The sequence below is a fragment of the Pristis pectinata genome, chromosome 14 (assembly GCF_009764475.1).
Source record: "Pristis pectinata isolate sPriPec2 chromosome 14, sPriPec2.1.pri, whole genome shotgun sequence".
Taxonomy (NCBI): Eukaryota; Metazoa; Chordata; class Chondrichthyes; order Rhinopristiformes; family Pristidae; genus Pristis; species Pristis pectinata.
Window position 1 is genome coordinate 49,229,906 of NC_067418.1, and position 22,518 is coordinate 49,252,423.

Below are 22,518 nucleotides of genomic sequence, written 5' to 3' on the forward strand. Positions count from 1 at the left end.
CACATGTTGGGAGGAGGTTGGGGGGGGGGGGGGGGGGGCAGCAAGAAGGCAGCTCGGGCCAGCACTGAATGGTGGGACCAAGTGACCTGTGTCAGTACTGAACAGATCGAGGAAATCCTGAACAGAGCCCCATGGAATCCTGAAAGTCAGACCCTGGGACCCAGGCCAACAAAACCCACACCTGTGGATCCTGGTCACAAGGGTGTTGTGTGAAAAGGTTCTTTTGGAATCCTAAAGATTGAGGGCTCTGGACACAGGCTTTGGATTTTAAAAATAGTTTAATCATAAGGCAAACGTGGGGACAGAATGAATGGGAACAGATGCACACTCACGCACACACATGCAGGAGCCCGCGAACGTGAGGGGGAAATCGCAATGAGGATGAGATACACACACACACACACACAATAAACAAGGTACAGCTTATCAAGGGATAATCACTTCAATGCCTTGACCCAAACAAGCATTGGCCCTAACACTCCCTGGAATCTGACTAAGACGCCCCCAAACCACATGGCAGTGCACACTCTTACCAGTGATCTCTGCAGCGTTGTCTCACTATTCCTGGGGAAGTTGAAAGAGACAGACCAGGGGATTGCAACACTCTTTATAGTGCTGGGAGGCTGGGTGGAGCCTGGCCAGGTGATTTAGACAGGCCAATGGTTTGGAGGTCAAAGACAAAGGTGCCTGCCACGGCCAATGGTCAGACAGGTTCAGGGACAAAGGTGCCTCTCCAAAGCCAATCCCTATGCCCACACCTGATGGGTGGGGGTGGAGCCACACCTTGATTGACAGTGGTGTCACTTCCGATCCGAGGAGGAATGCTGTCCTCCGACCAGCAGGGTCAGTGTTGTTACTGTCACGTGACAGCCATGTGCTCTCCTACTACAAAGGGCCATGCAGAGCATCTACCCAAACTCCTCCTGAGAACACGTCACTTCCACTGGTTAATCAGGCACTGCTCCCGACCAGAATCTGGTTCAGGTTAAGGCAGCCCTGCCCCAAAACCAGGACACTGTTGGGGTCAGTACAGCTACCTCCCACCTCGGGGCCTTGTGGATCAAGAGGTTCAAGAACGTTAGTGGTGCCCTCATCGGTGGCCAGGAGGCTGACGAGGGTTAACGCTGCTCTTCCTTGACAAGGGCACTCATAGGAGTTAATGTAATCCACTTGATCAGGAAACCAATGCTGTCCGTGTGAGGGTAATACTGGCCCTAACCTGGTAACCATGGGGGCTTTTATCCCATCCAGCTTCCAGCCAGCAGCGTTAATGCTGAACCTTCCCACGGGGACCAATCAATATCAATGATGTCCAAACATGAAACATTGCAGAGGATGCTCCAACCAACCCCACCCTCCCAACACAAGAGGCTCATTGCCCTCCCCACCTGACTGGACTGATCAGCTTCAATGGGGCAAAGCTGTCCTACAACCAGCCCCTTCCCCTGACCTCCAGACTAGTGGTGCTACCCCACCCACCCTTGAGCAAGAGAAGCCCTCTTCCTTCTCGGACTGGCCTGTGGATATATCCCAGCGAGAGAGCCCCTGCACCCAGGCAGCAAAGCCACCGGCACCTCCAGGTTCCTGTTCAGTGGTGGTGTTCGTGTCCTCCCATACACGTGTCAACCAGCCCCTGGCTGTTATGTTACGTTACGTTACGGAGCTCTAGAAGTGGAGTAGAATGCGTCACCTCAAGCAATCGAGACATGTACCAACTCAGAGGGAACATCCCGGAAAAAGGCATATCACCAGGAAACTGACGGCCGCAATTCCTGCACCGTCCCCAAGCCACGCTAATGGTGGTGGTCACCCCTGCCCCCCAATGGGAGCTTAATGCTGTCACACCCGGAGTGCAGGACTTATTACCACTGTGTACAGGCCAACTCTTGATACCTCACCAACCAGTCTTTGCCCACCAATTCATGTAGAAAAACACATTTTATTAATGTAAGTGAAGAGATTGCACGTTTACAGTACAGACCCTAATGGGCCACACCCGCGAGATGCCTCGCTGTCTCTCGCTCACTTGCTAGTCCTGGTCTCCCTCTGTTCTAAGCATAATATTGCAGGTTGGCCTTTTTCTTGGCCTGGACCTCCAGGATGCCCTCCATGTAATCCTCATGCGTGAGTTCTGTTGCCTTTCTGCGCAGAGCAATCATCCCCTGTAAGATTAAGAAAACTAGCTGAGGAATCCAGGGGATCTGACAGCCCAGAGAAAGCCCACTGCAAACAAGCCTCCAGAGCAAGGCTTATGTATCACAAGGTAAGTGGCGAGTGGTGGTGTTGGAGAGGATTGCACGCGAGTATCAGTACTAGATCTCCACTCTCAAGAGGGGAGGATAACTGCAGTTTGTGCTGCAGTGTCCCCACATAAAAAATGCCCGGAACAGCTTGACCACACGTGCACCAGTGTAGCTCAGCAAGTGACTTTCACAGCTAACTGCTTGCATGAACTTATGACACCTGGGGCTATGAACCTATGGGCAGAGCATGTTTTAACCACAGCCTGCAGGGTCCTCAGAGTGGGGCACAGCAAAGGAGCACCTTTATATTTGAAAATATATAGGACTAAAAAATCCTGGGTTTATTTTTGGCTGAGTGATGGCCTGTCTGAGATAATCTGGCTGCTGAGATTGTAGTTTTTCTCTCCCCATCTCAAAAGCATTCACCGTAAGTTATAATTTAACTTAAACTGTACCATGAAATACCACTGACTGGGCACAACTATAATCAAGAAATGTAAATAACCAGTTGATGCGTTAAGTAATTAAATAAATGATGGCAGGTATGGGAGGATGAGTGATGTGTTGCAGCTGTAAGTGGGAGATGACGGCCGCCATCAAGCTCCCGGGCAGACATTTTCAATCGGTGCCTGCAGCTCAACAAACTTCGACAGAGTTACAGAGAGTGTATGGAAACAGGCCCTTCGGCCCATCGAGTCCACCCAACCATCAAGCACCAATTCACACTAATCCTATCCTAACCTTTATTTTCCTCACATTAACTTCCCCCCAGATTCTGCCACTCACTGACATATTAGGGGCAATTTACAGCAGCCAATTAAACTAATGACCTGTGCATTTTTTTTTAAATTGGATGTGGGAGGAAACTGAAGCACCTGGGGGAAGGAGGGGGGTCACGGGGATACGTTTGTATGCATAAAGACCCCATCATTATTGTGTCGGACACAGGGAGAACATGCAAGCTCCACAAAAGGCAGCACCAGAGGTCAGGACTGAATATGGGTTTCTGGAGCTGGGCTGGGGTCTGAGATTTGGACACTACTGTGCATCAGGGAGGGAGAAGACACCTAGAGAGTTTATTCGAAAAGGTATTCACACCCCTTAGAATAAGAACTGCAGAGTTGGTCGATCAGCGAGAAGATGCAAGTACAAGAGAGGCAGGTCTGGGGATACAGAAGGTGCCACTGCTGGATCCTCAGCCTTTTACGTGTCCAACAGGTGAGAGGTTCTTACAGCCCGTGTAGGTGAGAACAGGGACTGGAGGATAGCTATGCAAACTGACCACAGCACCATGGTAAGTGGGGGGTGGGGGGGAATGGCTAAAGAAATGCTGTAATGATAGGGAGAGCGTAGCTAGGGGGATAGTGGTGCTCTTTGTAGCTGCGAGCGAGAGTCCCAAAGTCTGTACTGCCCACCCATTGCTAGGGTTAAGGGGTGTGTGTGTGTGTGTGTGTGTGTGTGTGTGTGTGTGTGTGTGTGTGTGTGTGTGTGTGCGCGCGCGCGCGTTTTTTTTTCAATTCACGGGACACTGGCACCAGCACTGGGAAAGAGGTAGCTGCTCTGCAGGGGACATGCTCCACTTGAATCAGGCTACGACCAGTGTCCTAGCTAGAGCTTAGGGCTTCTAAACTAAATAGCCAGGGGAGACGTATTCTACTTAGGTGAAATTTAGCAAGTTAAATGGGATGAGCAGAGCAGGGTAGCAAAATGAGGAACGATAACCAGAGTGTGAGGAAGGGACCAAGCATGTAAATGTAAGAGGGCACTTCCAATCAGAGTCAGAGCAGGGAAACATGACAAAATGCCAAAGTTGGGGTTTTTTTTACCTGAATGCATGCAAGATTCGTAGGAAAATAAACAAATTAAATAAACAAATGAAAATGAACAAGTACAACCTAATAGCCAGTGAGAGAGACTTGGTTTTAAGGTTGGAATTAGATATCCAAGGACATTTAATTTCCAGAACAGATTGGCAAAGTGGAACAGTTGGAGGGGTATTGCTAGGTGGTACACCTAAGTGAAGTGGTACACTTTGGAAGGACAAACTCCAAGACGGAGTACAAGGTTAATGGCAGGATTCTGGGTGGTGTGGAGGAGCAGAGGGATCTGGGGGTTCATATCCATAGATCACTGAAAGTTGCCTCACAGGTGGATAGGGTAGTTAAGAAAGCTTATGGGATGTTGGCTTTCATAAGTCGTGGGATCGAGTTTAAGAGCCGCGAGGTAATGATGCAGCTCTACAAAACTCTGGTTAGACCACACTTAGAGTACTTGGTATCCCTGATAATAAAGGACGGAATACAGGCAAAGGCGAAGGATCTGAGCTCCGAAAATCAGTCGATTCAGGTTGGTTGGAGCCAAGGAGCAGCAAGAGGCAGAAAACAATGATGGGAGTTGTACATAAACTTCAAATAGTGCATGGTATAAATCAGGACATTAGAGGCACATATAACTAGAGTAACACAGTATTGATGGGGGTCTTTATATATGCACAGGGCTAAGTGAATCAGCTGTACCAGTGCAGAGGACATATTCATGATTGTTTTCTAGATCAGGAAACAGGCTATTTTGGATACAGTATTAACGCTTTCTCATTGCACAGTTTAGTATTTAACAAGCCTTGAGGGAACAGTGATCTTATCATGATAAAATTTCATATAAAGATTAAGAGCAATTTAGTTTAATCCAAAACCAGGGTCTGAAATCTAAATAAAGCAAACTACAAATACGAGGTGTACATTGGCTATGTAGACTGGGAAAGTACATTGAAGGTACAACAGTAAACTAGTAAAAGGCCAACATTTAAAGAATATACAGCTTACAACAAAAATACTCAGTATCCTTCAAGGCCAACAGCACAGAAGCAGGCCCTTCGGCCCATCTCATCCATGCTGACCACCAAGCACCTATTTACACCAATCCGATTTGTCCTCTCGTATCTCCATCAACTCCCCCACCCCAATCCTCCTGTCATCTACCTATATATTAGGGGCAACTTACAGTAGCCAACTAACCTGCCAACCAGCGCAAACCTTTGGGATGTGGGAAGAAACCAGAGCACCCAGAGGAAACCCACACAGTCACAAGGAGAACATGCGAACTTCACTCAGACAGGACCTGAAGTCAGGATTGAACCTGGGTCACTGGAGCTGTGAGGTAGTGGCTGCGTCCACAGGCCATGGGGATTTATCAGCTTTCAGTCCTATTTATTCCCGCAATGCCTGCCTTTTTTTTAAACCAATGCTCGAAAAGAGCCTTGGAACATTGTGTCAGTACCTACTGACATACTTGTGACAGAAAGTGCAACAAAGGCTCCCTACGTTAACTGCTGGGATGGGAGATTGTCCTGTGAGGAGATTAAGCAAACCCCGAGCCTGTAGTCTCTAGAGTTTAGGAGATCTCAGTGAAATATGCAAAATTGTTCCAGGGCATGGCACAGTAGACTGAGTCTAGAATCAGGGGTCAGTCTCAAAATAATGGGATTGGCCATTTGGGACTGGGATGGGAAGAAATTTCTCCACCCAGATTGTGGTGAATCACTGGAATTCTCCTCCCTAGGATGACTCTGGAGGTTTAGTCACCAAATAAACTCAAGACAAAAGCTTCGTAACTTTGGGTATTTAAGGAATCAAGGAATACGAGGTTGGTACAGGAAGCAGTGCTTGGTTAAAGATCAACCTCGATCTTAGTGAATGGCAGAGCAGGTGCAAGAGGACGCAAAGCCCACTCCTGGTTTCTTGTGAGAAATGCTGCTCCTGATCTTTGGAGGTTTCTTTATCCCAACACATCAGGACTGGTCTCCTTGGAACTATACTCACCGCTTCCACACACACAGCCTTGCACTGGGCTCCATTGAAGTCATCAGTACATCGAGCCAACTCCTCATAGTTCACGTCAGGACTGTGGAGAAACAACTGAGTTAATATTAACCAGCGACTAAAATGAGATGCCACCACCTCGTCTTAATGAGGCAGCTATCGTAGCTGGGTGACTCTGCATGCACATCTGAACAATATTCACAAGACAAGGGAGCAGAAGCAGGCCATTCAGCCCATCAAGTCTGCTCCAAGGAAAAGGGAAAAAAAGAAATGAGAAATTGGGGGGGGAAGAGAAAAAAAAAATTCTAATCCCAATTTTCGGCCTTATCCCCACATCCCTTGATACCCCTACTATTTAGATATCTATCTATCTCTTCCTTGAACGCCCCCACTGATCTGGCCTCCACTGCTGTACGTGCCAAGGAGTTCCACAAATTCACCACCCTCTGGCTAAAGAAATTTCTCCTCATCTCTGTTTTGAAACTGTACCCTCTAATTCTAAGATTGTGCCCTCTGGTCCTGGACTCACCCACCAAGGGAAACAGCCTAGCCACATCTACTCTGTCCTTTCCTATCAACATTTTAAATGTCGCTATGAGGTCCCCTCTCATTCTTCTGTACTCCAGTGAGTACAGTCCAAGAGCCGACAAACGCTCATCATACGTAAGCCCTTTCATTCCTGGAATCATCCTTGTAAATCTCCTCTGAATCCTCTCCAATGTCAGCACATCCTTCCTAAGATGTGGGGCCCAAAACTGTGCACAGTATTCCAAATGAGGCCTCACTAGTGCCCCGTAGAGCCTCATCAACACTTCCTTACTTTTGTACACTATACCTCTCGAAATGAATGCCAACATAGCATTCGCTTTCTTTACCACCGATCCGACCTGGTGGTTAACCTTTAAGGTATCCTGCACGAGTACCCCCAAGTCCCTTTGTACTTCCGTACTTTGAATTTTCTCTCCTTCTAGATAATAATCTGCCCGCTTATTTCTGTTTCCAAAGTGTACAACTGCACATTTCTCAACATTGAATCTCATCTGCCATTTCCTTGCCTATTCTCCTAAACTGTCTAGGTCTCTCTGCATCCTTCCTATCTCCTCAATACTCCCTACTCCTCCACCTATCTTGGTGTCATCTGCAAACTTAGCCACGAAACCATTTATTCCATCATCCAAATCGTTACTGTACAATTTATTCCATCATCCAAATCGTTAATTTAATATTAACTTGGGACACACAGCTACAATATGTATTTGATCAGTTAGAGAACAGAGAAACCAGGAACATAGAGGAACAGTGACTAACAAAGTGAGATTAACCCCTTCCAGCCCTTGGACTCCAACAGGTAGACTCACCTCACATTCATCTTCCTCGAGTGAATCTGCATAATTCTCGCCCGTGCCTCCTCGTTGGGCATTGGGAACTCAATCTTACGGTCAAGCCTGCCTGATCTCAGCAGGGCTGGATCCAGGATATCCACCCGATTGGTGGCCGCAATCACCTGCAGGGGAGAGAGTTGGTCAGACCCGGGTAACAGAAGGAAGATGCACAGGTAGAGTCTTGGCTCCAGTACTACTGTGCCCATCCCCAACAAACCCCTCAGATGGCGGGTGAGTACGCTGGGGCACGTAGATCATGTTGACTGATCTCCAGGTCTTAACCTCAATTCCAGGAAGCCAGGCTCTAAGGACGTTCCAATATCTGCAGGGGTTATCGCTCCCCAACAGGAAATCACAGTATGCACTTCTTTTCCCGCCATTCACCTTGACGAGGGTGTTTGGCTGGAAGCCATCCAGCTGATTGAGTAGCTCCAACATTGTTCGCTGCACCTCCCGGTCACCTGCCTTCTCACTGTCAAACCTGAAGGAAAAGGCAGAGTCCAAACGTTACCCACCGATCCTCCTCAGGCAGTGTTACACCAAACACCACCCGCTGCCAACACGCTTCCCTCAACCCCAACCGCATCAGGGCAGAACATCCCTGGAACGTTAGGGCGCAGCATGGCGGTTAGCGCGACGCTATTACAGTGCCAGCGATCGGGGTTCGATTCCCACCGCTGTCTGTAAGGAGTTCGTACGGTCGCCCCGTGACTGCATGGGTTTCCTCCGGGTGCTCCGGTTTCCTCCCATGTTCCAAAGACGTGCGGGTTAGTAGGTTAACATGGGTGTAATTGGGCCGCGTGGGCTCATTAGGCCGGAATGGCCTGTTACCGTGCTATAGAAATGAAGTTTAAAAAAAAATCCCCTCTCTGGCAGGTAGGAACCCCGTTCCCAAATCCACAACAGAACAATATTCGACAACATCTCCCATCAGTTAACACAACACCAACGTCCCATACCACTAGAGAGATTACAGCCCCACTAATGCTCCAAACAGAAAATAGGATGCCCTTCCCAACCAATGGAAAGAGGGAACCCAAATGCAACAGAAAGAACTGTTGAAAACCACCCCACTACCCCACAGGGACACATGGAGAGTGTGGAAGGTCAGTCGGATCACATACCGCTTTGTTCCAATGGCATCCAGTTCATCGATAAAGATGATGGATGGAGCCTTCTCTTTGGCCAAGGCAAATGCATCACGAACCAGCTTCGCACCGTCGCCAATAAACATCTGGACCAGCTGTGGCCCCGCCAACTTCAAGAAAGTAGCCTAGAACGAGGACGCAGGTCAAAAGATCAGAAAGAGCGAAAGGCTTCTGCTGCATCATCCAATGGAACGCAACCAGGTCGGAGACAGAGCAAAATCTCTCCTGTCCCCAGAACCTCCAGGGCAGGTACAGCAGGGGTTAGTTACAAAGTTTAGGTTCCACTGCACAGTCCTATTACTTAGGGTAGCGACAGCACAGCTTGGATATAGAGCAAACCTCCCATCACAGTATTCAAGTGTGTTACGCGTCCCGGAAAACGCTATAAGCAATGTGACAACTTCTTTACTCAAACGGCTCTGTAAGTGGCCTTTCAAGTGAGACAAGTTGAACCATGGGCAGATTCAACCTAAACAAGCCAGTGAAACCAGAGACCAGTTGGATTTTCCCTCCAGTGATGAGACCACAACTGAGTAAGAACCAATGAGCAGCAAAATCTTCAGTGCCACTCAACAACTCATTAACCAGATCATATATTCAGCTGCATGCAAGCTTGAGGAAGACTGTTTGAGGACCAAGACCTCAAATGCAGAACAGAGATCACGGTGCACTGGGCAAGCAGTGATCTTGTCCTCCTGTACGCTTCTGAGCCTTGGGACTGCAGACAGCAGGCACCCTAAAACACCAAGGATACCCCTGCAAAATTCTCCAAATCCACCAGAAGGATAAGCATACCAATATTGGTGTCCTCTCTCAGGCCGGCACCCCAGCATGGGGCTGAATACAGATGGTCAGCTCTGTGGGGCAGGTCTCGTTGTTTGCATGCCCGAGGAAACACTACCAAAATAGGCACTCTGCCCCCATTTACCAGTGGACAGAAGAAATGATTCAAGGGTCCATGCACAATGAAGGAGCAGCAGTCAGGACTGCATCAGGAACCTTGAGAGCACACAGAAGTGCAGCATAAACCAGGAAGGAGCACACCCACCTCCTCCCAAATCACTCAGCCGGCCAAGCACCTCTTGCCCCTCACCACCACCCTCCCACGTGGAGTCTGCAGTCCTCACATCACCTCAGAACTCACAGACAAGTAGAGGCAAGTCGCCCTCAGCCGCGAGGGACCTCCTCAGGAAGAGCGTGTCCGGAGCTCTCCCTCACAGGATTACAGCTCTGCCACTCACCTTGGTCTGGGCAGCACAGGCTCTGGCCAGCAGGGTCTTCCCCGTTCCCGGAGGTCCATACATCAGGACGCCTTTTGGAGGCTGAATCCCCAGGTTCTCAAACTTCTCTTTGTGGTTCATGGGAAGGACAATGGCTTCGACCAGCTGCAGAGGGAGGTGGCAGGATCATTAGAGAGGGGGCCCACTCAGTGTACTTGCACCTTGGCCCTCTGCTACAATGCACTGCTGCTCGTCTGAACCCCCTACCTCCCTTTAATAAAGGTCCCCAGAGAATCAAATAGGAACTTGGGATCTGTAGCTCCCACATCAATGGTGTGATCTCTACATTAACGGTGCTGAGGTCAAGAGGGTTGAGAGCTTCAAGTTCCTGGGAGTGAACATCAACAGCCTGTCCTAGTCCAACCACATAGACGCTATGGCCAAGAAAGCTCACCAGCACCTATACTTCCTCAGGAGGCTATAGAAATTTGGTTTGTCCCCTTTGACTCTCACCAACTTTTACCGATGCACCACAGAAAGCATCCTATCTGGATGTATCACGGCTTGGTACGGCAACTGCTCTGCCCAGGACCACAAGAAACTGCAGAGAGTTGTGGACACAGCCCAGCACATCACAGACACCAGCCTCCCCTCCTTGGACTCTGTCTTTACCTCTCGTTGTCTTGGTGAAGCAGCCGGCATAATCAAAGACCCCACCCACCCAGGACATCTTCCATTGGTAGAAGATACAGATCACCACCAGGCTTAAGGACAGCTTCTATCCCACTGTGATAAGACTATTGAATGGTTCCTTTATACAATGAGATGGACTCTGACCTCACAATCTACCTTGTTGTGACCTTGCACCTTATTGCACTGCGCTTTCTCTGTAGCTGTGACACTTTACTCTGTACTGTTAGTTTTTACCTGTACTACATCAATGCACTACCCGTACTAACTCAATGTAGCTGCACTGTGTAATGAACTGACCTGTACGATCAGTTTGTAAGACAAGCTTTTCACTGCACCTTGGTACAAGCGACAATAATAAACTAATACCAGTGTGTATGGGTGGGACATCCACCATAACATGACACTATTCTTCCCTCACTCAGGAGCCCCTGACCACAGCCAGTTCCACTGCTCCGGCAATGTGTTCAGGACATCCCAACACCAGGGGCAATGATTTACCTCTTGAATCTGCTTGTCCAAACCGCCAACATCACTGTATTGCTCAGTTGGTCGTTCATCCACTTCCATGGCCTTGACCCGAGAGTCATACTCCGTTGGCAGCGTCTCCAGAATCAGGTAGGAATCCTTGTTCACGCCCTGGAAGGAAAGGCTGGAGGTTACACTGCCAACACACACACACTGAAGGTCACTGCACATGTCGGCACCACACGGAGGTTGGCGACATTCACAAACCCACGAGGTTCTGTGAGCAGAAGCCGACACACACTAGAACTCCCTAGTCAGAAAAGTTAAACCAGCTTGTAAGGCAAGTTCATCTGTGAAAACAGGCGAGGAGAAGGGACACAAAAGAAACTAGCACCGTGAACTCACCACCAGATCGCCTGGCTTCAGTTTCTCTGCATCAACCAGTCCAATCACTGGCAGGAAATAGGTCTGTAGAAAACAAAACCACACTGTTATATTGCAGACCAACCAAATTCGGCTGACACATAGCCTGCGAGGTTCTCCCCAGGAACAGCACTATCAGCACGAGCAAGGGGTCGTACACTTCACACCTGGTTACTCCGTTACCACTCCTGATATCCCAGAACAAATCCAAGATTCCAGCTAATGTTCTCTAGTGCGCGTTGTTGATCTGAACAGTGTGGTTGCCGGAGGGTACAGGTCATTGACCGGGATGTTTGACTTCCACTGCCATATACAACGAAGGAAAAGAGCCAGTCCAGCTTTTTGCATTCGCCAGTGTTATGAGCCAGGTTGCTATTTGGTGAATGTCCCTTTAAGGCACCTGGACAGTAGAGTAGGTGTGTGTGTGTGGTGTTATCAAGACAGCAAGACTATAACAACGTGCTGGCTGTTTTGCTCAGTGAGGCGCAGTGCAATGAGAGCGAGAGACTAACTGCTGGTCTCCGTAACAATGGGTGAAGAACAATAGCTACGTCTGTCACTACAATCCACGTATGGATTTTTGGAACAAACAAGTGGAGTCCACTTTGTCGTTAACCTGTAGTGGGAAACAGGTATTTCTGTGAGCGGCCACATATTGAATGCCTTCAGGGTGGCAGATACTTCGGAACAAAGCAATGGAGATCATCAGTAATTGAGGCGTCGTACGGGTTCCATCGTGGAACGTGTGGATTTCGTAAATTCTCTCTATGTTTTCTCTTCAGTCAACGGTGGTTTTGCAAAAGCCTTTTGTTCACGTTTCACCTTATGACCTGCTGAACTGAACTTTGAGAACTATTCCTAGACTTGGAGTTTGGGAATTTGCCGCACACACACTTTTTGTATTAGTTTTGGGGATTATGTTTAATATCTAACGTTTTTACTTTTCTCATTATTACAAGTAGTTATTAATAAAATAGTTTCCAACACTTATACATGACTCGGTGTTTCTATTGTCGCTGGTACATAACACCGGGACGATCAACAACTCACACTCGGGAACATTAGTTGGAATCACGGGCTTGTTCTGGGCTGGTAACAGTAGGTGTGAAGTGCACAACTCCTTGCTCACGCTGCCACGTTCTCACGTTACACCACACAGCGAACCTGAACGTGTTGCACTGTGTGCTCACTACTGAAACACAGTCCTCTGAAAACAGACCCAACACAGCTACTGCTTCCTCAGACCTTCAGCTCATCGGATCCGCTCACCTGACGGGTGGATGTTTTGATCACAGCGCACTTCCCTTTCCGCTGGGAATCCAGATCAACGTTCGCCCCATCCTCTTCCTGATCATTTGGATCAACATCCAGTAACTGAGACACATTTAAGGAGAGATAGTGAGTGGAATCCTAAACTCCGTCAGTTCAACCCACCACAGCCCCGACACCATTACCAAAGCTTGGCCACAAAATCCAGCCCGGTACTTCAATGTGATAACAAATGCTACACTGTGGGAGATGCATCATTTCAGATGTGTAAAATTTATCTTCTTAACTTACATTTATTAGTCACATGTACATCGAAACACACAGTGAAATACATCTTTTGTGTAGAGTGTTCTAGGAGCAGCCCGCAAGTGTCACCACGCTTCCGGCACCAACACAGCACGCCCACAACTTCCTAAACCGTACGTCTTTGGAATGTGGGAGGAAACCGGAGCACCTGGAGGAAACCCACGCAGACACACAGGGAGAACGTAAACTCCCTACAGACAGCAACGGGAATTGAACCCGGTTGCTGGCACTATAATAGCGTTACACTAACCGCTACGCTACCGTGGAGTGGGAAGGGACGATCGTTTGATGCTTATGTGGAGAAGGAGCTTGCATTATTCCTGCTTACATTTGAAGGCAGAAGCATGGAAGAATGGGTTTGACTCTCCCTTCAAATCCAAACGTTGTTGGTTCCCATCCCTCCACACAGCGCAAGACCTAGGCTGAGAAAGTGATGCACCCTCAACGCCACCTTGCTTTGGAAAAATATTTCTTATTCGATCACTGACAAGCCCGGAATTTACTGCCCATTCCCCTTGAACTGAGTGCCGGTTAGACTATCTCAGAGACAATTAAGATGGTTCTAGAGCCACATGCTTGCCAGGCTTGGTAAGGCTGGTACATTAGAGGACATCAGTGAACCTAGTACAGTAAAACTCCTATAATTCCCTATCCAATTGTTCAGAAATCCCAATGGTTCAGCATCTGGCTCACCTGATTGTTTCCTGCACTGCCTTTAAACTCACCAGGACCCCGTTTCCCCTTAACTCCCTTTAAAGGAACCGGGGTCATATTCCCATACTCCCTTTAAACTCACCGGGGCCCTGTTTACCAAGCGTCCTTTAAAGTCATCTCCTTCACTGGAAAATTATACTACTGTGCACCAACAAAAAAATGTTAATGTAATAATAGGAATAATATCCAATAGTGGGGAAAATCTGATACCACCAGGGTCACGAGGGTGCCGTATTATCGGAGATTTACTGTAAATTTTATCATTGAAAGTTAGACCAGATTTTTATTCCATTTTCACTTATTTACTTGAATTTAAATTATCCAGCTGACGTGGTGAGATTTGAACTCCTATTTCTTAGTCAGAAGTCAAAGATTTTGGCCACTCAGCTTGTAACCTGAACAGCTGGCTATTGTTAATCGATATCACATTTGCCTTCTCAGGAGGACATTAAAAGATGCCAGTGCAGGAGAAATGTGTCAGGTGATCAGGGATCGTGCTCCTATATGCCATCACCAGAAGTCCTTTGGAACCAGAGGGTGTAGGGATCCTGTAGTGTGAAAGGTCATGGCTGTCACGTGACACCATTGAGCACTGGTCGAAAGCGACACCACTGTCAATCAAGGTCTGGCTCCACCCACCCATTAGTGCCCACCCTTGACCCTTGGTTTCTGTACACACCTTTTGTACCTGGCCATGCCCTATTGGACCTTCTGAATTACCTGGGCGGGCTCCACCCAGCTCTCCAGCACTATATAGAAAGCCACATGTGCGTAGTTCTCTCTCTTTTGATTGCTGCAGGAATCGAAACCACGCCGAAGGAACCATTGGTAAGAGTGTGCACTTCCATAGGGGCTAGGAGTGTCCTGAGTAGATTCCTGGTAGCGTAGAGCCGATGCTTGCACTCAGTCGGGGTGTTCAGGCATCATATTGTTTTTACCCTGATCACCTGTAACCAGTTCGCTGTGTGTGTACCTCACCCCCATTGCGATTTCCCCCACATTTTGCGAGCACCTGTGTGCGCAAGTGTGCATCCGTTCCCATTCATTCTGTTCCCGCGTTTGTCTTTGTGATCAAATCATGTTTAAAATTACAAAGACTTTGTCCAGAGTCCTCTACCTTTGAGACCTCAAAGAATCTTTTCTCACAACAGATCCTTGACATTAGCCTAAAAGTGCAGCCATCAGACAGCCTCGTGTACTTACCTCAATGACGTTGGAGACCAAGTACGGCAGGGTCTTGTTGACTTTGATCTTCTCACTGTTCTCCTTGATTTTGTCTTTCATGGCCTGCAGCTCATGTGTGACTCTTAGCACCTCACTCTTCATGATCTGCCAAACATACAGCTTATATGGAGTCCAGGCATGCTGCACAAACACCACCCCTCATCCTCACAATAAGCCACAGAACAAACATGCAGCCGACGTGAAGGTTCTTTGACCAGAAACACTGACCCACTGAGTGTTTCCAGCATTTAATTTTTAATACAGTCAACACAAACAGAATCTACCCAAGGATCAGGGAGAGTATCGTCCTTCACTCAAAGTCACGTGGCATCGAACAAGACACACCCCCTTCTCCCAAGGACCCCGAGACCAACAGCACCACTTCTATCCTCTCCTCTTTAGATAAGCAACTGAAAACAGGAAGGAATACAAGAACATAGGACCAGGAGGAGACCACTGCCCTACCATTCAATAAGATCATGGCTGATCTATGCTGGCCTCAACTCTTCTTCTGTGCCAGTTCTCCATAACACTCAATTCCTCAATCTTTCAAAATGAGAACTCATTTGGAATACTGTGTGCAGTTTTGGGCCCCTTATCTTAGGAAGGATGTACTGATGTTGGAGAGGGTTCAGAGAAGATTTGAGGATGATTCCCGGAATGAAAGGGCTTACATACGAGGAGCGTTTGTCGGCTCTTGGACTGTATTCATTGGAGTACAGAAGAATGAGAGGAGACCTCGTAGAAACATTTCGAATGTTGAAAGGACTGGACAGAGTAGATGTGGCTAAGTTGTTTCCCTTGGTGGGTGAGTCCAGGTCTAGAGGGCACAGTCTTAGAATTAGGGGGTACCCATTTAGAACAGAAATGAGAAGAAATTTCTTTAGCCAGAGGGTCATGGATTTAGGGAATTCTTTGCCATGTACAGCTGTGGAGACCTGATCATTGGGGGTGTTTAAGGAGGAGATTGATAGGTACCTAATTAGTCAAGGTATCAGGGGATATGGGGAAAAGGCCGGGAATTGGGGCTAGATGGGAATAGCTTAGCTCATGGTGAGGTAGTGGAGCAGACTCGATGGGCCAAATGGCCTACTTACCCATCTCCACCTTAAATACATCTGATCTGGCCTCCACCACCCTCGGGCAGAGAATTCCAGAGATGCACTGCCCACTAGGAGAAGAAATTTCTGCGCACCTCAGTTTTAAATAACTGGCCCCTTATTTTGTAGCTCTGTTTCCTTGTTCATGACTCTCCCACCAAAGGAAACATCTCAACATCCACCCTGTCGAGCCCCCTTATAGCTCTGAATGAGGTCACCCCTCGTTCTTCTGAACTCCCAAGGAATACAGACCCAAGCTGTCCGGCTTCTCTTAGTAGGAAGGAGAATGAGACCGTCGGTCTCCAATGTGCAGCCTGATTCCTTGGACTGCAGGACCGAGCAGGAGTTTTTACCTTGATCTCACTGTCCAGCAGTCGTGTTCGCTGAACAATCTCCTCGGTGGACATTTTGAGCACCTCTTCGCCAATTCCATCCTTCAAAAAAAAACAAAACACACCAATGAGGGTAATCAGTGCAGGAGGGAGGGGCAGACAGAGGATAGTTACACCCAAACAGGCGAACACATCATCTCCACAGCATCTCCAACTCCCACCCCACCTACACTGTCCGACAACCACTCTCCCTCCACATTCCCAATTCCCCACACCCTCCTCCCTCCTCCACACATTCCCACCCTCCCCTTTTCACAAATGCTATCAGCCTCTGCACCATTTCCTCTCTCCCCCACCCCCGTTGCGAATGGTTCCCCCACCCCTCCATCCCCCCCCCATTTTCCCTCTATGTTCTCCTGCACTGTAACGCCACCCTCCACTCGTCTCTCCCCATATTCTCCACCATCCCCACAATGAGTCTTCTGCTGTTCTTCAATCTCACGTTCCCCATCTACGTTTCCACGGCCCAGCCTGCCCTCCCCAACTTTTGACATCCCTTTCCCTTATTTACATTCCCCCTCGGTATTCTCTCCCCCCCCCCCCCCCACTCCTCTCCCTCCCCATTTCCATAATCCACCCCACTCATTTTCACACCCCCCTCCATCCTGCTTCCCCACTCAATATTCTTTACTCCCGCTGTACCGCTGCATTCCCACTGCCCCCATTTCACTGAACTGCCACACCCCTTATTTTCACATCCACTCCACCCCCTCCAATTCCGTTTTCCCTAAACCCCATTTTCCCACCCAGCCCCTGACCATAGAACGGTACAGGCCCTTCGGCCCACCGTGTCGTGCCGACCTTTAAACCTCACCAGAGACTATCTAACCCCTTCCTCCCACATATCCCTCTATTTTAAATTCCTCCATATGCTTATCTAGCAATCTCTTGAATTTGACCAATGTACCTGCCTCCACCACCCCAGGCAGCGCACTCCACGTTCCAACCGCACTCTGGATTAAAAAAACCTTCCTCTGGTATCTCCCTTGAACTTCCCACCCATTACTTTAAAGCCATGTCCTCTTGTGTTGAGCATTGGTGCCCTGGGAAAGCGGTGCTGGCTGTCCACTCTATCTATTCCTCTTAATATTTTGTACACCTCTATCATGTCTCCTCTCATCCTCCTCCTCTCCAAAGAGTGAAGCCCAAGCTCCCTTAGTCTCTCCTCACAATGCATAATCCATAGCATTCTCCATGTTCTCCTGTTCCTCCCAAGTCCCAGCCTCCATCCAATTTTACTGTGCCTCCCCAACACTCCATCTGCACACGCTTCCGATTACTCTCCCATCCCTTTGACTTTCCTCTACTTCCTTTCTGTCCCCAATATTCTCCCCTTCTCGCCCTTTTCCCCAGTTCTCTCCCTCCGGTCGCCCAAATCGCCCACACCCCAACCTCCCACCCTCCGCCTGTACTCTCACCCCACCTCCACTTTCACACATTCTCCAATCGCTCCCGCTACTCTTTCCCTCGCTATCCTTGTATTTTTCACGCTGTCCTCTATATTCCCCTGTATTTTCACCCCCCCCGATATTCTCCCAATTTTCACTCCCCTTCCCAATTTCCCAGCTCTCCCTTTCCACATCCGTGTCTCACATCCATGCCCCCTCAATATTCTTCCCCACCCCTCTACCCCCATATCTCCAATCTGCCCCTCAACGTACCACATACCAACCACCCGCTGCATATTTTCACACCCCTCCCCCCCCCATTTTCATACCATCCATTTGCTCACCCTCTCGTTCCCCTCAATATTCTCCCCTTCTCTTTCCATTCCTGTTCTCTGTCCCTCTTTCCACAGTTCCCCCCACTACGTTCCTGCACGCCCCACCATTTTTACACCCCCCCCCTTGCCACTTTCACTCTCCCTTCGCTTGCTCTCCCCCACTCTCAGTCATACAGCCCAGAAACCGGTCCTTCAGCTCACTGCGCCCATGATGACCTGTCTGTACTAATCCCATATGCCAGCACTTGACCTGTACTCTTCTATACCTCGGCGATTCTAGTGCTCGTTCAGATGCTTCTCAAATGTTGCGAGAGTCTCTGCCTCCTCCACCATCTCCTCAGGCAGTGGGTCCCAGATTCCAACTACCCTCTGGATGAAAAAAAGTCATCCTCAGATCCCTTCTAGCCTGAAACCGATCCCCTATAGTTTTTGATGCCCCCACTGTGGGCAGAAGGTTTCCTACTGTCTACTCTACCCGTGCCTCACAAAATTTTGTACAGCTCTACGAGGTCTGTTGACTCCCTCCCCCCCATCAGCTTCCTCCACTCCAAGAAAAACAACCCCAGCCTATCCACTCTTTCCTCACTACCGAGATACTCCATCCCAAGCATCATCTTCGTGAACCTCCTCTGCACCCTCTCCAGAGGGATCACATCCCTTCCTATAGCATGGCAACCAGAAGTGTACACAGTGCTCCAGCTGTGGCCTAACCAATGTTTTATTAAAGTTGTGCGAAGACCTCCCTGTTCTCATACTCTATGCCCCAGCTAATGAAGGCAAGTATCCTGTATGCTTTCTTCACTTTATCATCCTGTGGTGCCACCTTTAAGGATCTTGTACACCAAGGTCCCCTAGTTCCTCAATCCTGCCCAGACCCCTACCATTCACCACCCCCCCACTCAATTTTCTCTCTCCTGCTTTCAATCCTCCATTTCCCTTCTGCTCTCCTGTGTCTCCTCTCTGCCATCTCATCCTCCCTCTTGCCCCCCTCCATCTCCGCACATCCCTCTCCCCACGTATTTTGCCCCTCCCATTTTCCTCCTCTCCTGCTTTGCTTCAGATGCTATTTTCACACTTCCCCCAATTCTTCTGCTCAGTGATCACCCCACTTTCTCCACCTCTTTCCAATCTCCCATTTCACCATCTCTCCCTCAATATTCCCAATTCCATCCTTACACATCTCCCCAGTGTATCCATCTCTTGCCATGACCCCTACCATTCCCAAATTTCTTTCCCTCTCTCTGTTCTGCCATTTCTCACTCTCCCCATCCATATTTACTCCAAACCCCCCTCGATTTTCACACATCCCTCCACTCAATATTCTCCTCACATTCTCACACTGCCTCTCGTTCCCCCATTTATTTTCACACCCCTTCAAACTCAGACCTTCCACCCCCCCAAAGATCCTACAGTTCAAACCAATCACCCCGTACTTTCACACCATGCCCCCTCTCTCCTCCCTTTCTCTCCCCTTTCCTCCTTCATCCCCTCCCCAATCCCCTCCCTCTCCTACTCCCCCATCACCCACCGTCCCACCCGCTTCTCCTCCTCCCACCCACCCCTTGGCACCCCCAGCCCCACACACCCATCCACCTCATTTATTGTCCCTCCCCTCAACCTATTTTCCCACCCACCTCCCCCCTCACTCCCCCACCCCCTCTCTCCCTCTCCCCCCAACACCCCTCACTCCCCTATTCCCCTCTCCCTCCCTTCCCATTCCTCTCTCTCCCTCCCTCCCACTCCCCCTACTCCCACTCACTCACTTCCACCCCACTCCCCTCTCTCCCTCACTCACTCCCCCTTCATTCCCTTCCCCCTCCACCTCCTCCCCACTCCCCTCTCATTCTCCCTTCCTTCTCTCTCCCTCCCCTCTTCCAATCCCCTCCCTCTCACCCCACTCCCCTCACTCCTCCTCCCCTCCCCTCACTCCCCTCTCCCCCACCCCCTCCTCCCCCTCTCTCTCCCCTCCCTCCCCTCTCCCCTCACCCCACCCTCTCCCTCCCCTCCACTCTCCCCCCACCCTCTCCCTCCCCTCCACTCTCCCCCCACCCTCTCCCTCCCCCTCCCTCCTCCCCCCTCTTCTCCCTCCCCTCACTCCTCTCCCTCCCCTCACTCTCCCTCACTGTCCCTCCCCTCTCCCCCCACCCTCTCCCTCCCTCCTCTCCCTCTCCCTCCCTCCCTCCCCCTCCCTCCCTCCCTCCTCTCCCTCCCCCTCCCTCCTCTCCCTCCCTCCCCCTCCCTCCTCTCCCTCCCTCCCCCTCCCTCCTCTCCCTCCCCCTCCTCTCCCTCCCCCTCCCTCCCTCCCCCTCCCTCCTCTCCCTCCCTCCCCCTCCCTCCTCTCCCTCCCTCCCCCTCCCTCCTCTCCCTCCCTCCCCCTCCCTCCTCTCCCTCCCTCTCACTCCCCGTCTCTCTCCCTCCCTCTCACTCCCCGTCTCTCCCTCCCTCTCACTCCCCTCCCTCACCCTCCCTCCCTCTCCCCTCCCTCCCTCTCACTCCCCTCCCTCACCCCCCCTCCCTCCCTCTCCCCTCCCTCCCTCCCTCTCCCCTCCCTCCCTCCCTCTCCCCTCCCTCCCTCCCTCCCTCTCCCCTCCCTCCCTCCCTCTCCCCTTCCTCCCTCCCTCCCTCTCCCCTTCCTCCCTCCCTCCCTCCCTCTCCCCTTCCTCCCTCCCTCTCCCCTTCCTCCCTCCCTCCCTCCCTCTCCCCTTCCTCCCTCCCTCTCCCTCCCTCCCTCCCTCTCCCTCCCTCCCTCTCCCTCCCTCCCTCTCCCCTTCCTCACTCACCTCCACCTCATCCCACACCGACCTGTCGTTCAGCGACGCCATGTTCCCCACCGGCCCTGACGCTCGACTCCGGGCCGCACTTTCAGCCCCGAGCCCCGAGCCCCGAGCCCCGCACCGCACGCCGCCCCGGGGAACGCCACTAACGGCCTCCAATCTCACCAGTGCACAACCGGCGCTACACACCCTACCCTACCCGGCTCCCCTGCCCTGCCCTCGGCCAACCCCGCAATCCTAAACCAGTCCCGAATCTGCGGACCGCTGAATCACGTTTACTTGAGTGAGTCACGTGCCACAAGAAACTGCTGAGTGTTGCTGTGGCCGGCGCCATGTTTGTGCGGGGCAAGACGGGCGGTTGTCAATCAGTCCCGGGAGGGGCGGGGCTACACGGCCGTCAACCAGCCCGGCAAGGGGCGTGGCTTCGTGGAGCTGTCAGTCAGTCCAGGGAGGGGCGGGGCATCGTGGAGCCGTCAGTCAGTCCAGGGAGGGGCGGGGCATCGTGGAGCCGTCAGTCAGTCCAGGGAGGGGCGGGGCAACGTGGAGCCGTCAGTCAGTCCAGGGAGGGGCGGGGCAACGTGGAGCCGTCAGTCAGTCCAGGGAGGGGCGGGGCATCGTGGAGCTGTCAGTCAGTCCGGGGAGGGGCATCGTGAACCCGTCAGTCAGTCCAGGGAGGGGCGGGGCACCGTGGAGCTGTCAATCAGTCCGGGGCGAGACTTCCGGGGCAGACAAACAATCCGGGGAAGGGAGGGGCGGGGCTTCGGGGAGCTGTCAATAAATCCAGGGAGGGGCGGGGTGAGGCGGGGCTCCTGGGGCTGTCAATCAGTCCGGGGATGGGCGGGGCGAGATGGTGCAGCGGGTGGTTCTTTGCAGGGGCGGGGCGTGCGGGGGGCACCTGTCAGTCAATCCGGGAGGCGGGGCAAGGGGAGGCTGTCAATCAGGCCGGCCCGGGCTCCGCAGCTCCATGAGTTACCCCGGCCGTGCAGACAAGCCTTAAACACCGCAGCAAAGCACCGCAGACGCTGGAAATCTGCAATAAAAACAGGGCTGACAATATTTGTCCAGCACTTTCTGCTTTATTTAAAACACTCATTAAATTTGCTTTGATCAGGAGCTGTTGGTTGATGCTTAATTTTAAGGATTCTGTGAATTTTTTTTACAGCACTCTCTCTGAAAACTGGTAGAGAGGGTGACGGTGCAGGGTTGCTTTTGTCGCAACGCAGGAGATGCTGGAGGATCTGACTGTCCTGATGAAGGGCCTCGACCCGAAACGTCGTCTGTTCATTTCCCTCCAATAGATGCAGCCCGACCTGCTGAGTCCTTCCAGCACTCGTGTGTTGCTCCAGGTTCCAGCATCTGCAGTCTCTTGTGTCTCCAGGGTTGTTTTTGTGATCAAATGCCTGTGACTAGTGATGTTCCACAGGGAACAGAGGTTGGACTCTTGCTGTTTATATGTGAATGTAGGAAAGTCAAAGTTGAGTTTGTCATACACACAAGTATACACAGGTGCAATGAAAAACTTACTTGCAGAAGCATCACAGGCACATAACAGAAACATCACAGGCATATAAACAGCATTCGCAAGAAAAACATAAATTTTCGGGTTTGATTCCCATCGCTGTCT

General features: G+C 50.6%; 1 protein-coding gene across 1 annotated transcript; it reads right to left on the minus strand.

The window, feature by feature from the left end:
- Nucleotides 1–1,919: 1,919 nt before the first annotated feature.
- psmc3 (proteasome 26S subunit, ATPase 3) lies at nt 1,920–21,167 on the minus strand. The gene is made up of 12 exons (XM_052028984.1): nt 20,901–21,167; nt 16,359–16,439; nt 14,885–15,010; nt 12,662–12,766; nt 11,375–11,437; nt 11,003–11,140; nt 9,833–9,976; nt 8,568–8,716; nt 7,828–7,924; nt 7,420–7,565; nt 6,062–6,143; nt 1,920–2,162 (listed from the first exon to the last, which is right to left on the minus strand). The coding sequence occupies exons 1-12, from the start codon at nt 20,940–20,942 to the stop codon at nt 2,052–2,054; spliced, it is 1,284 nt and encodes a 427-aa protein (XP_051884944.1). The 5' UTR covers nt 20,943–21,167; the 3' UTR covers nt 1,920–2,051.
- Nucleotides 21,168–22,518: the final 1,351 nt, after the last annotated feature.

Coding starts and splice junctions, on each gene's coding strand:
- psmc3 (XM_052028984.1), bottom strand. CDS start 20,942: ATGGCGTCGCTGAACGACAGGTCGGTGTGGGATGAGGTGGAG. Junction 11,438..12,661: donor TCAAAACATCCACCCGTCAG/GTGAGCGGATCC, acceptor TGTTTTCTACAG/ACCTATTTCCTGCCAGTGAT. Junction 7,566..7,827: donor AGCCAAACACCCTCGTCAAG/GTGAATGGCGGG, acceptor TCTCCCCTGCAG/GTGATTGCGGCCACCAATCG.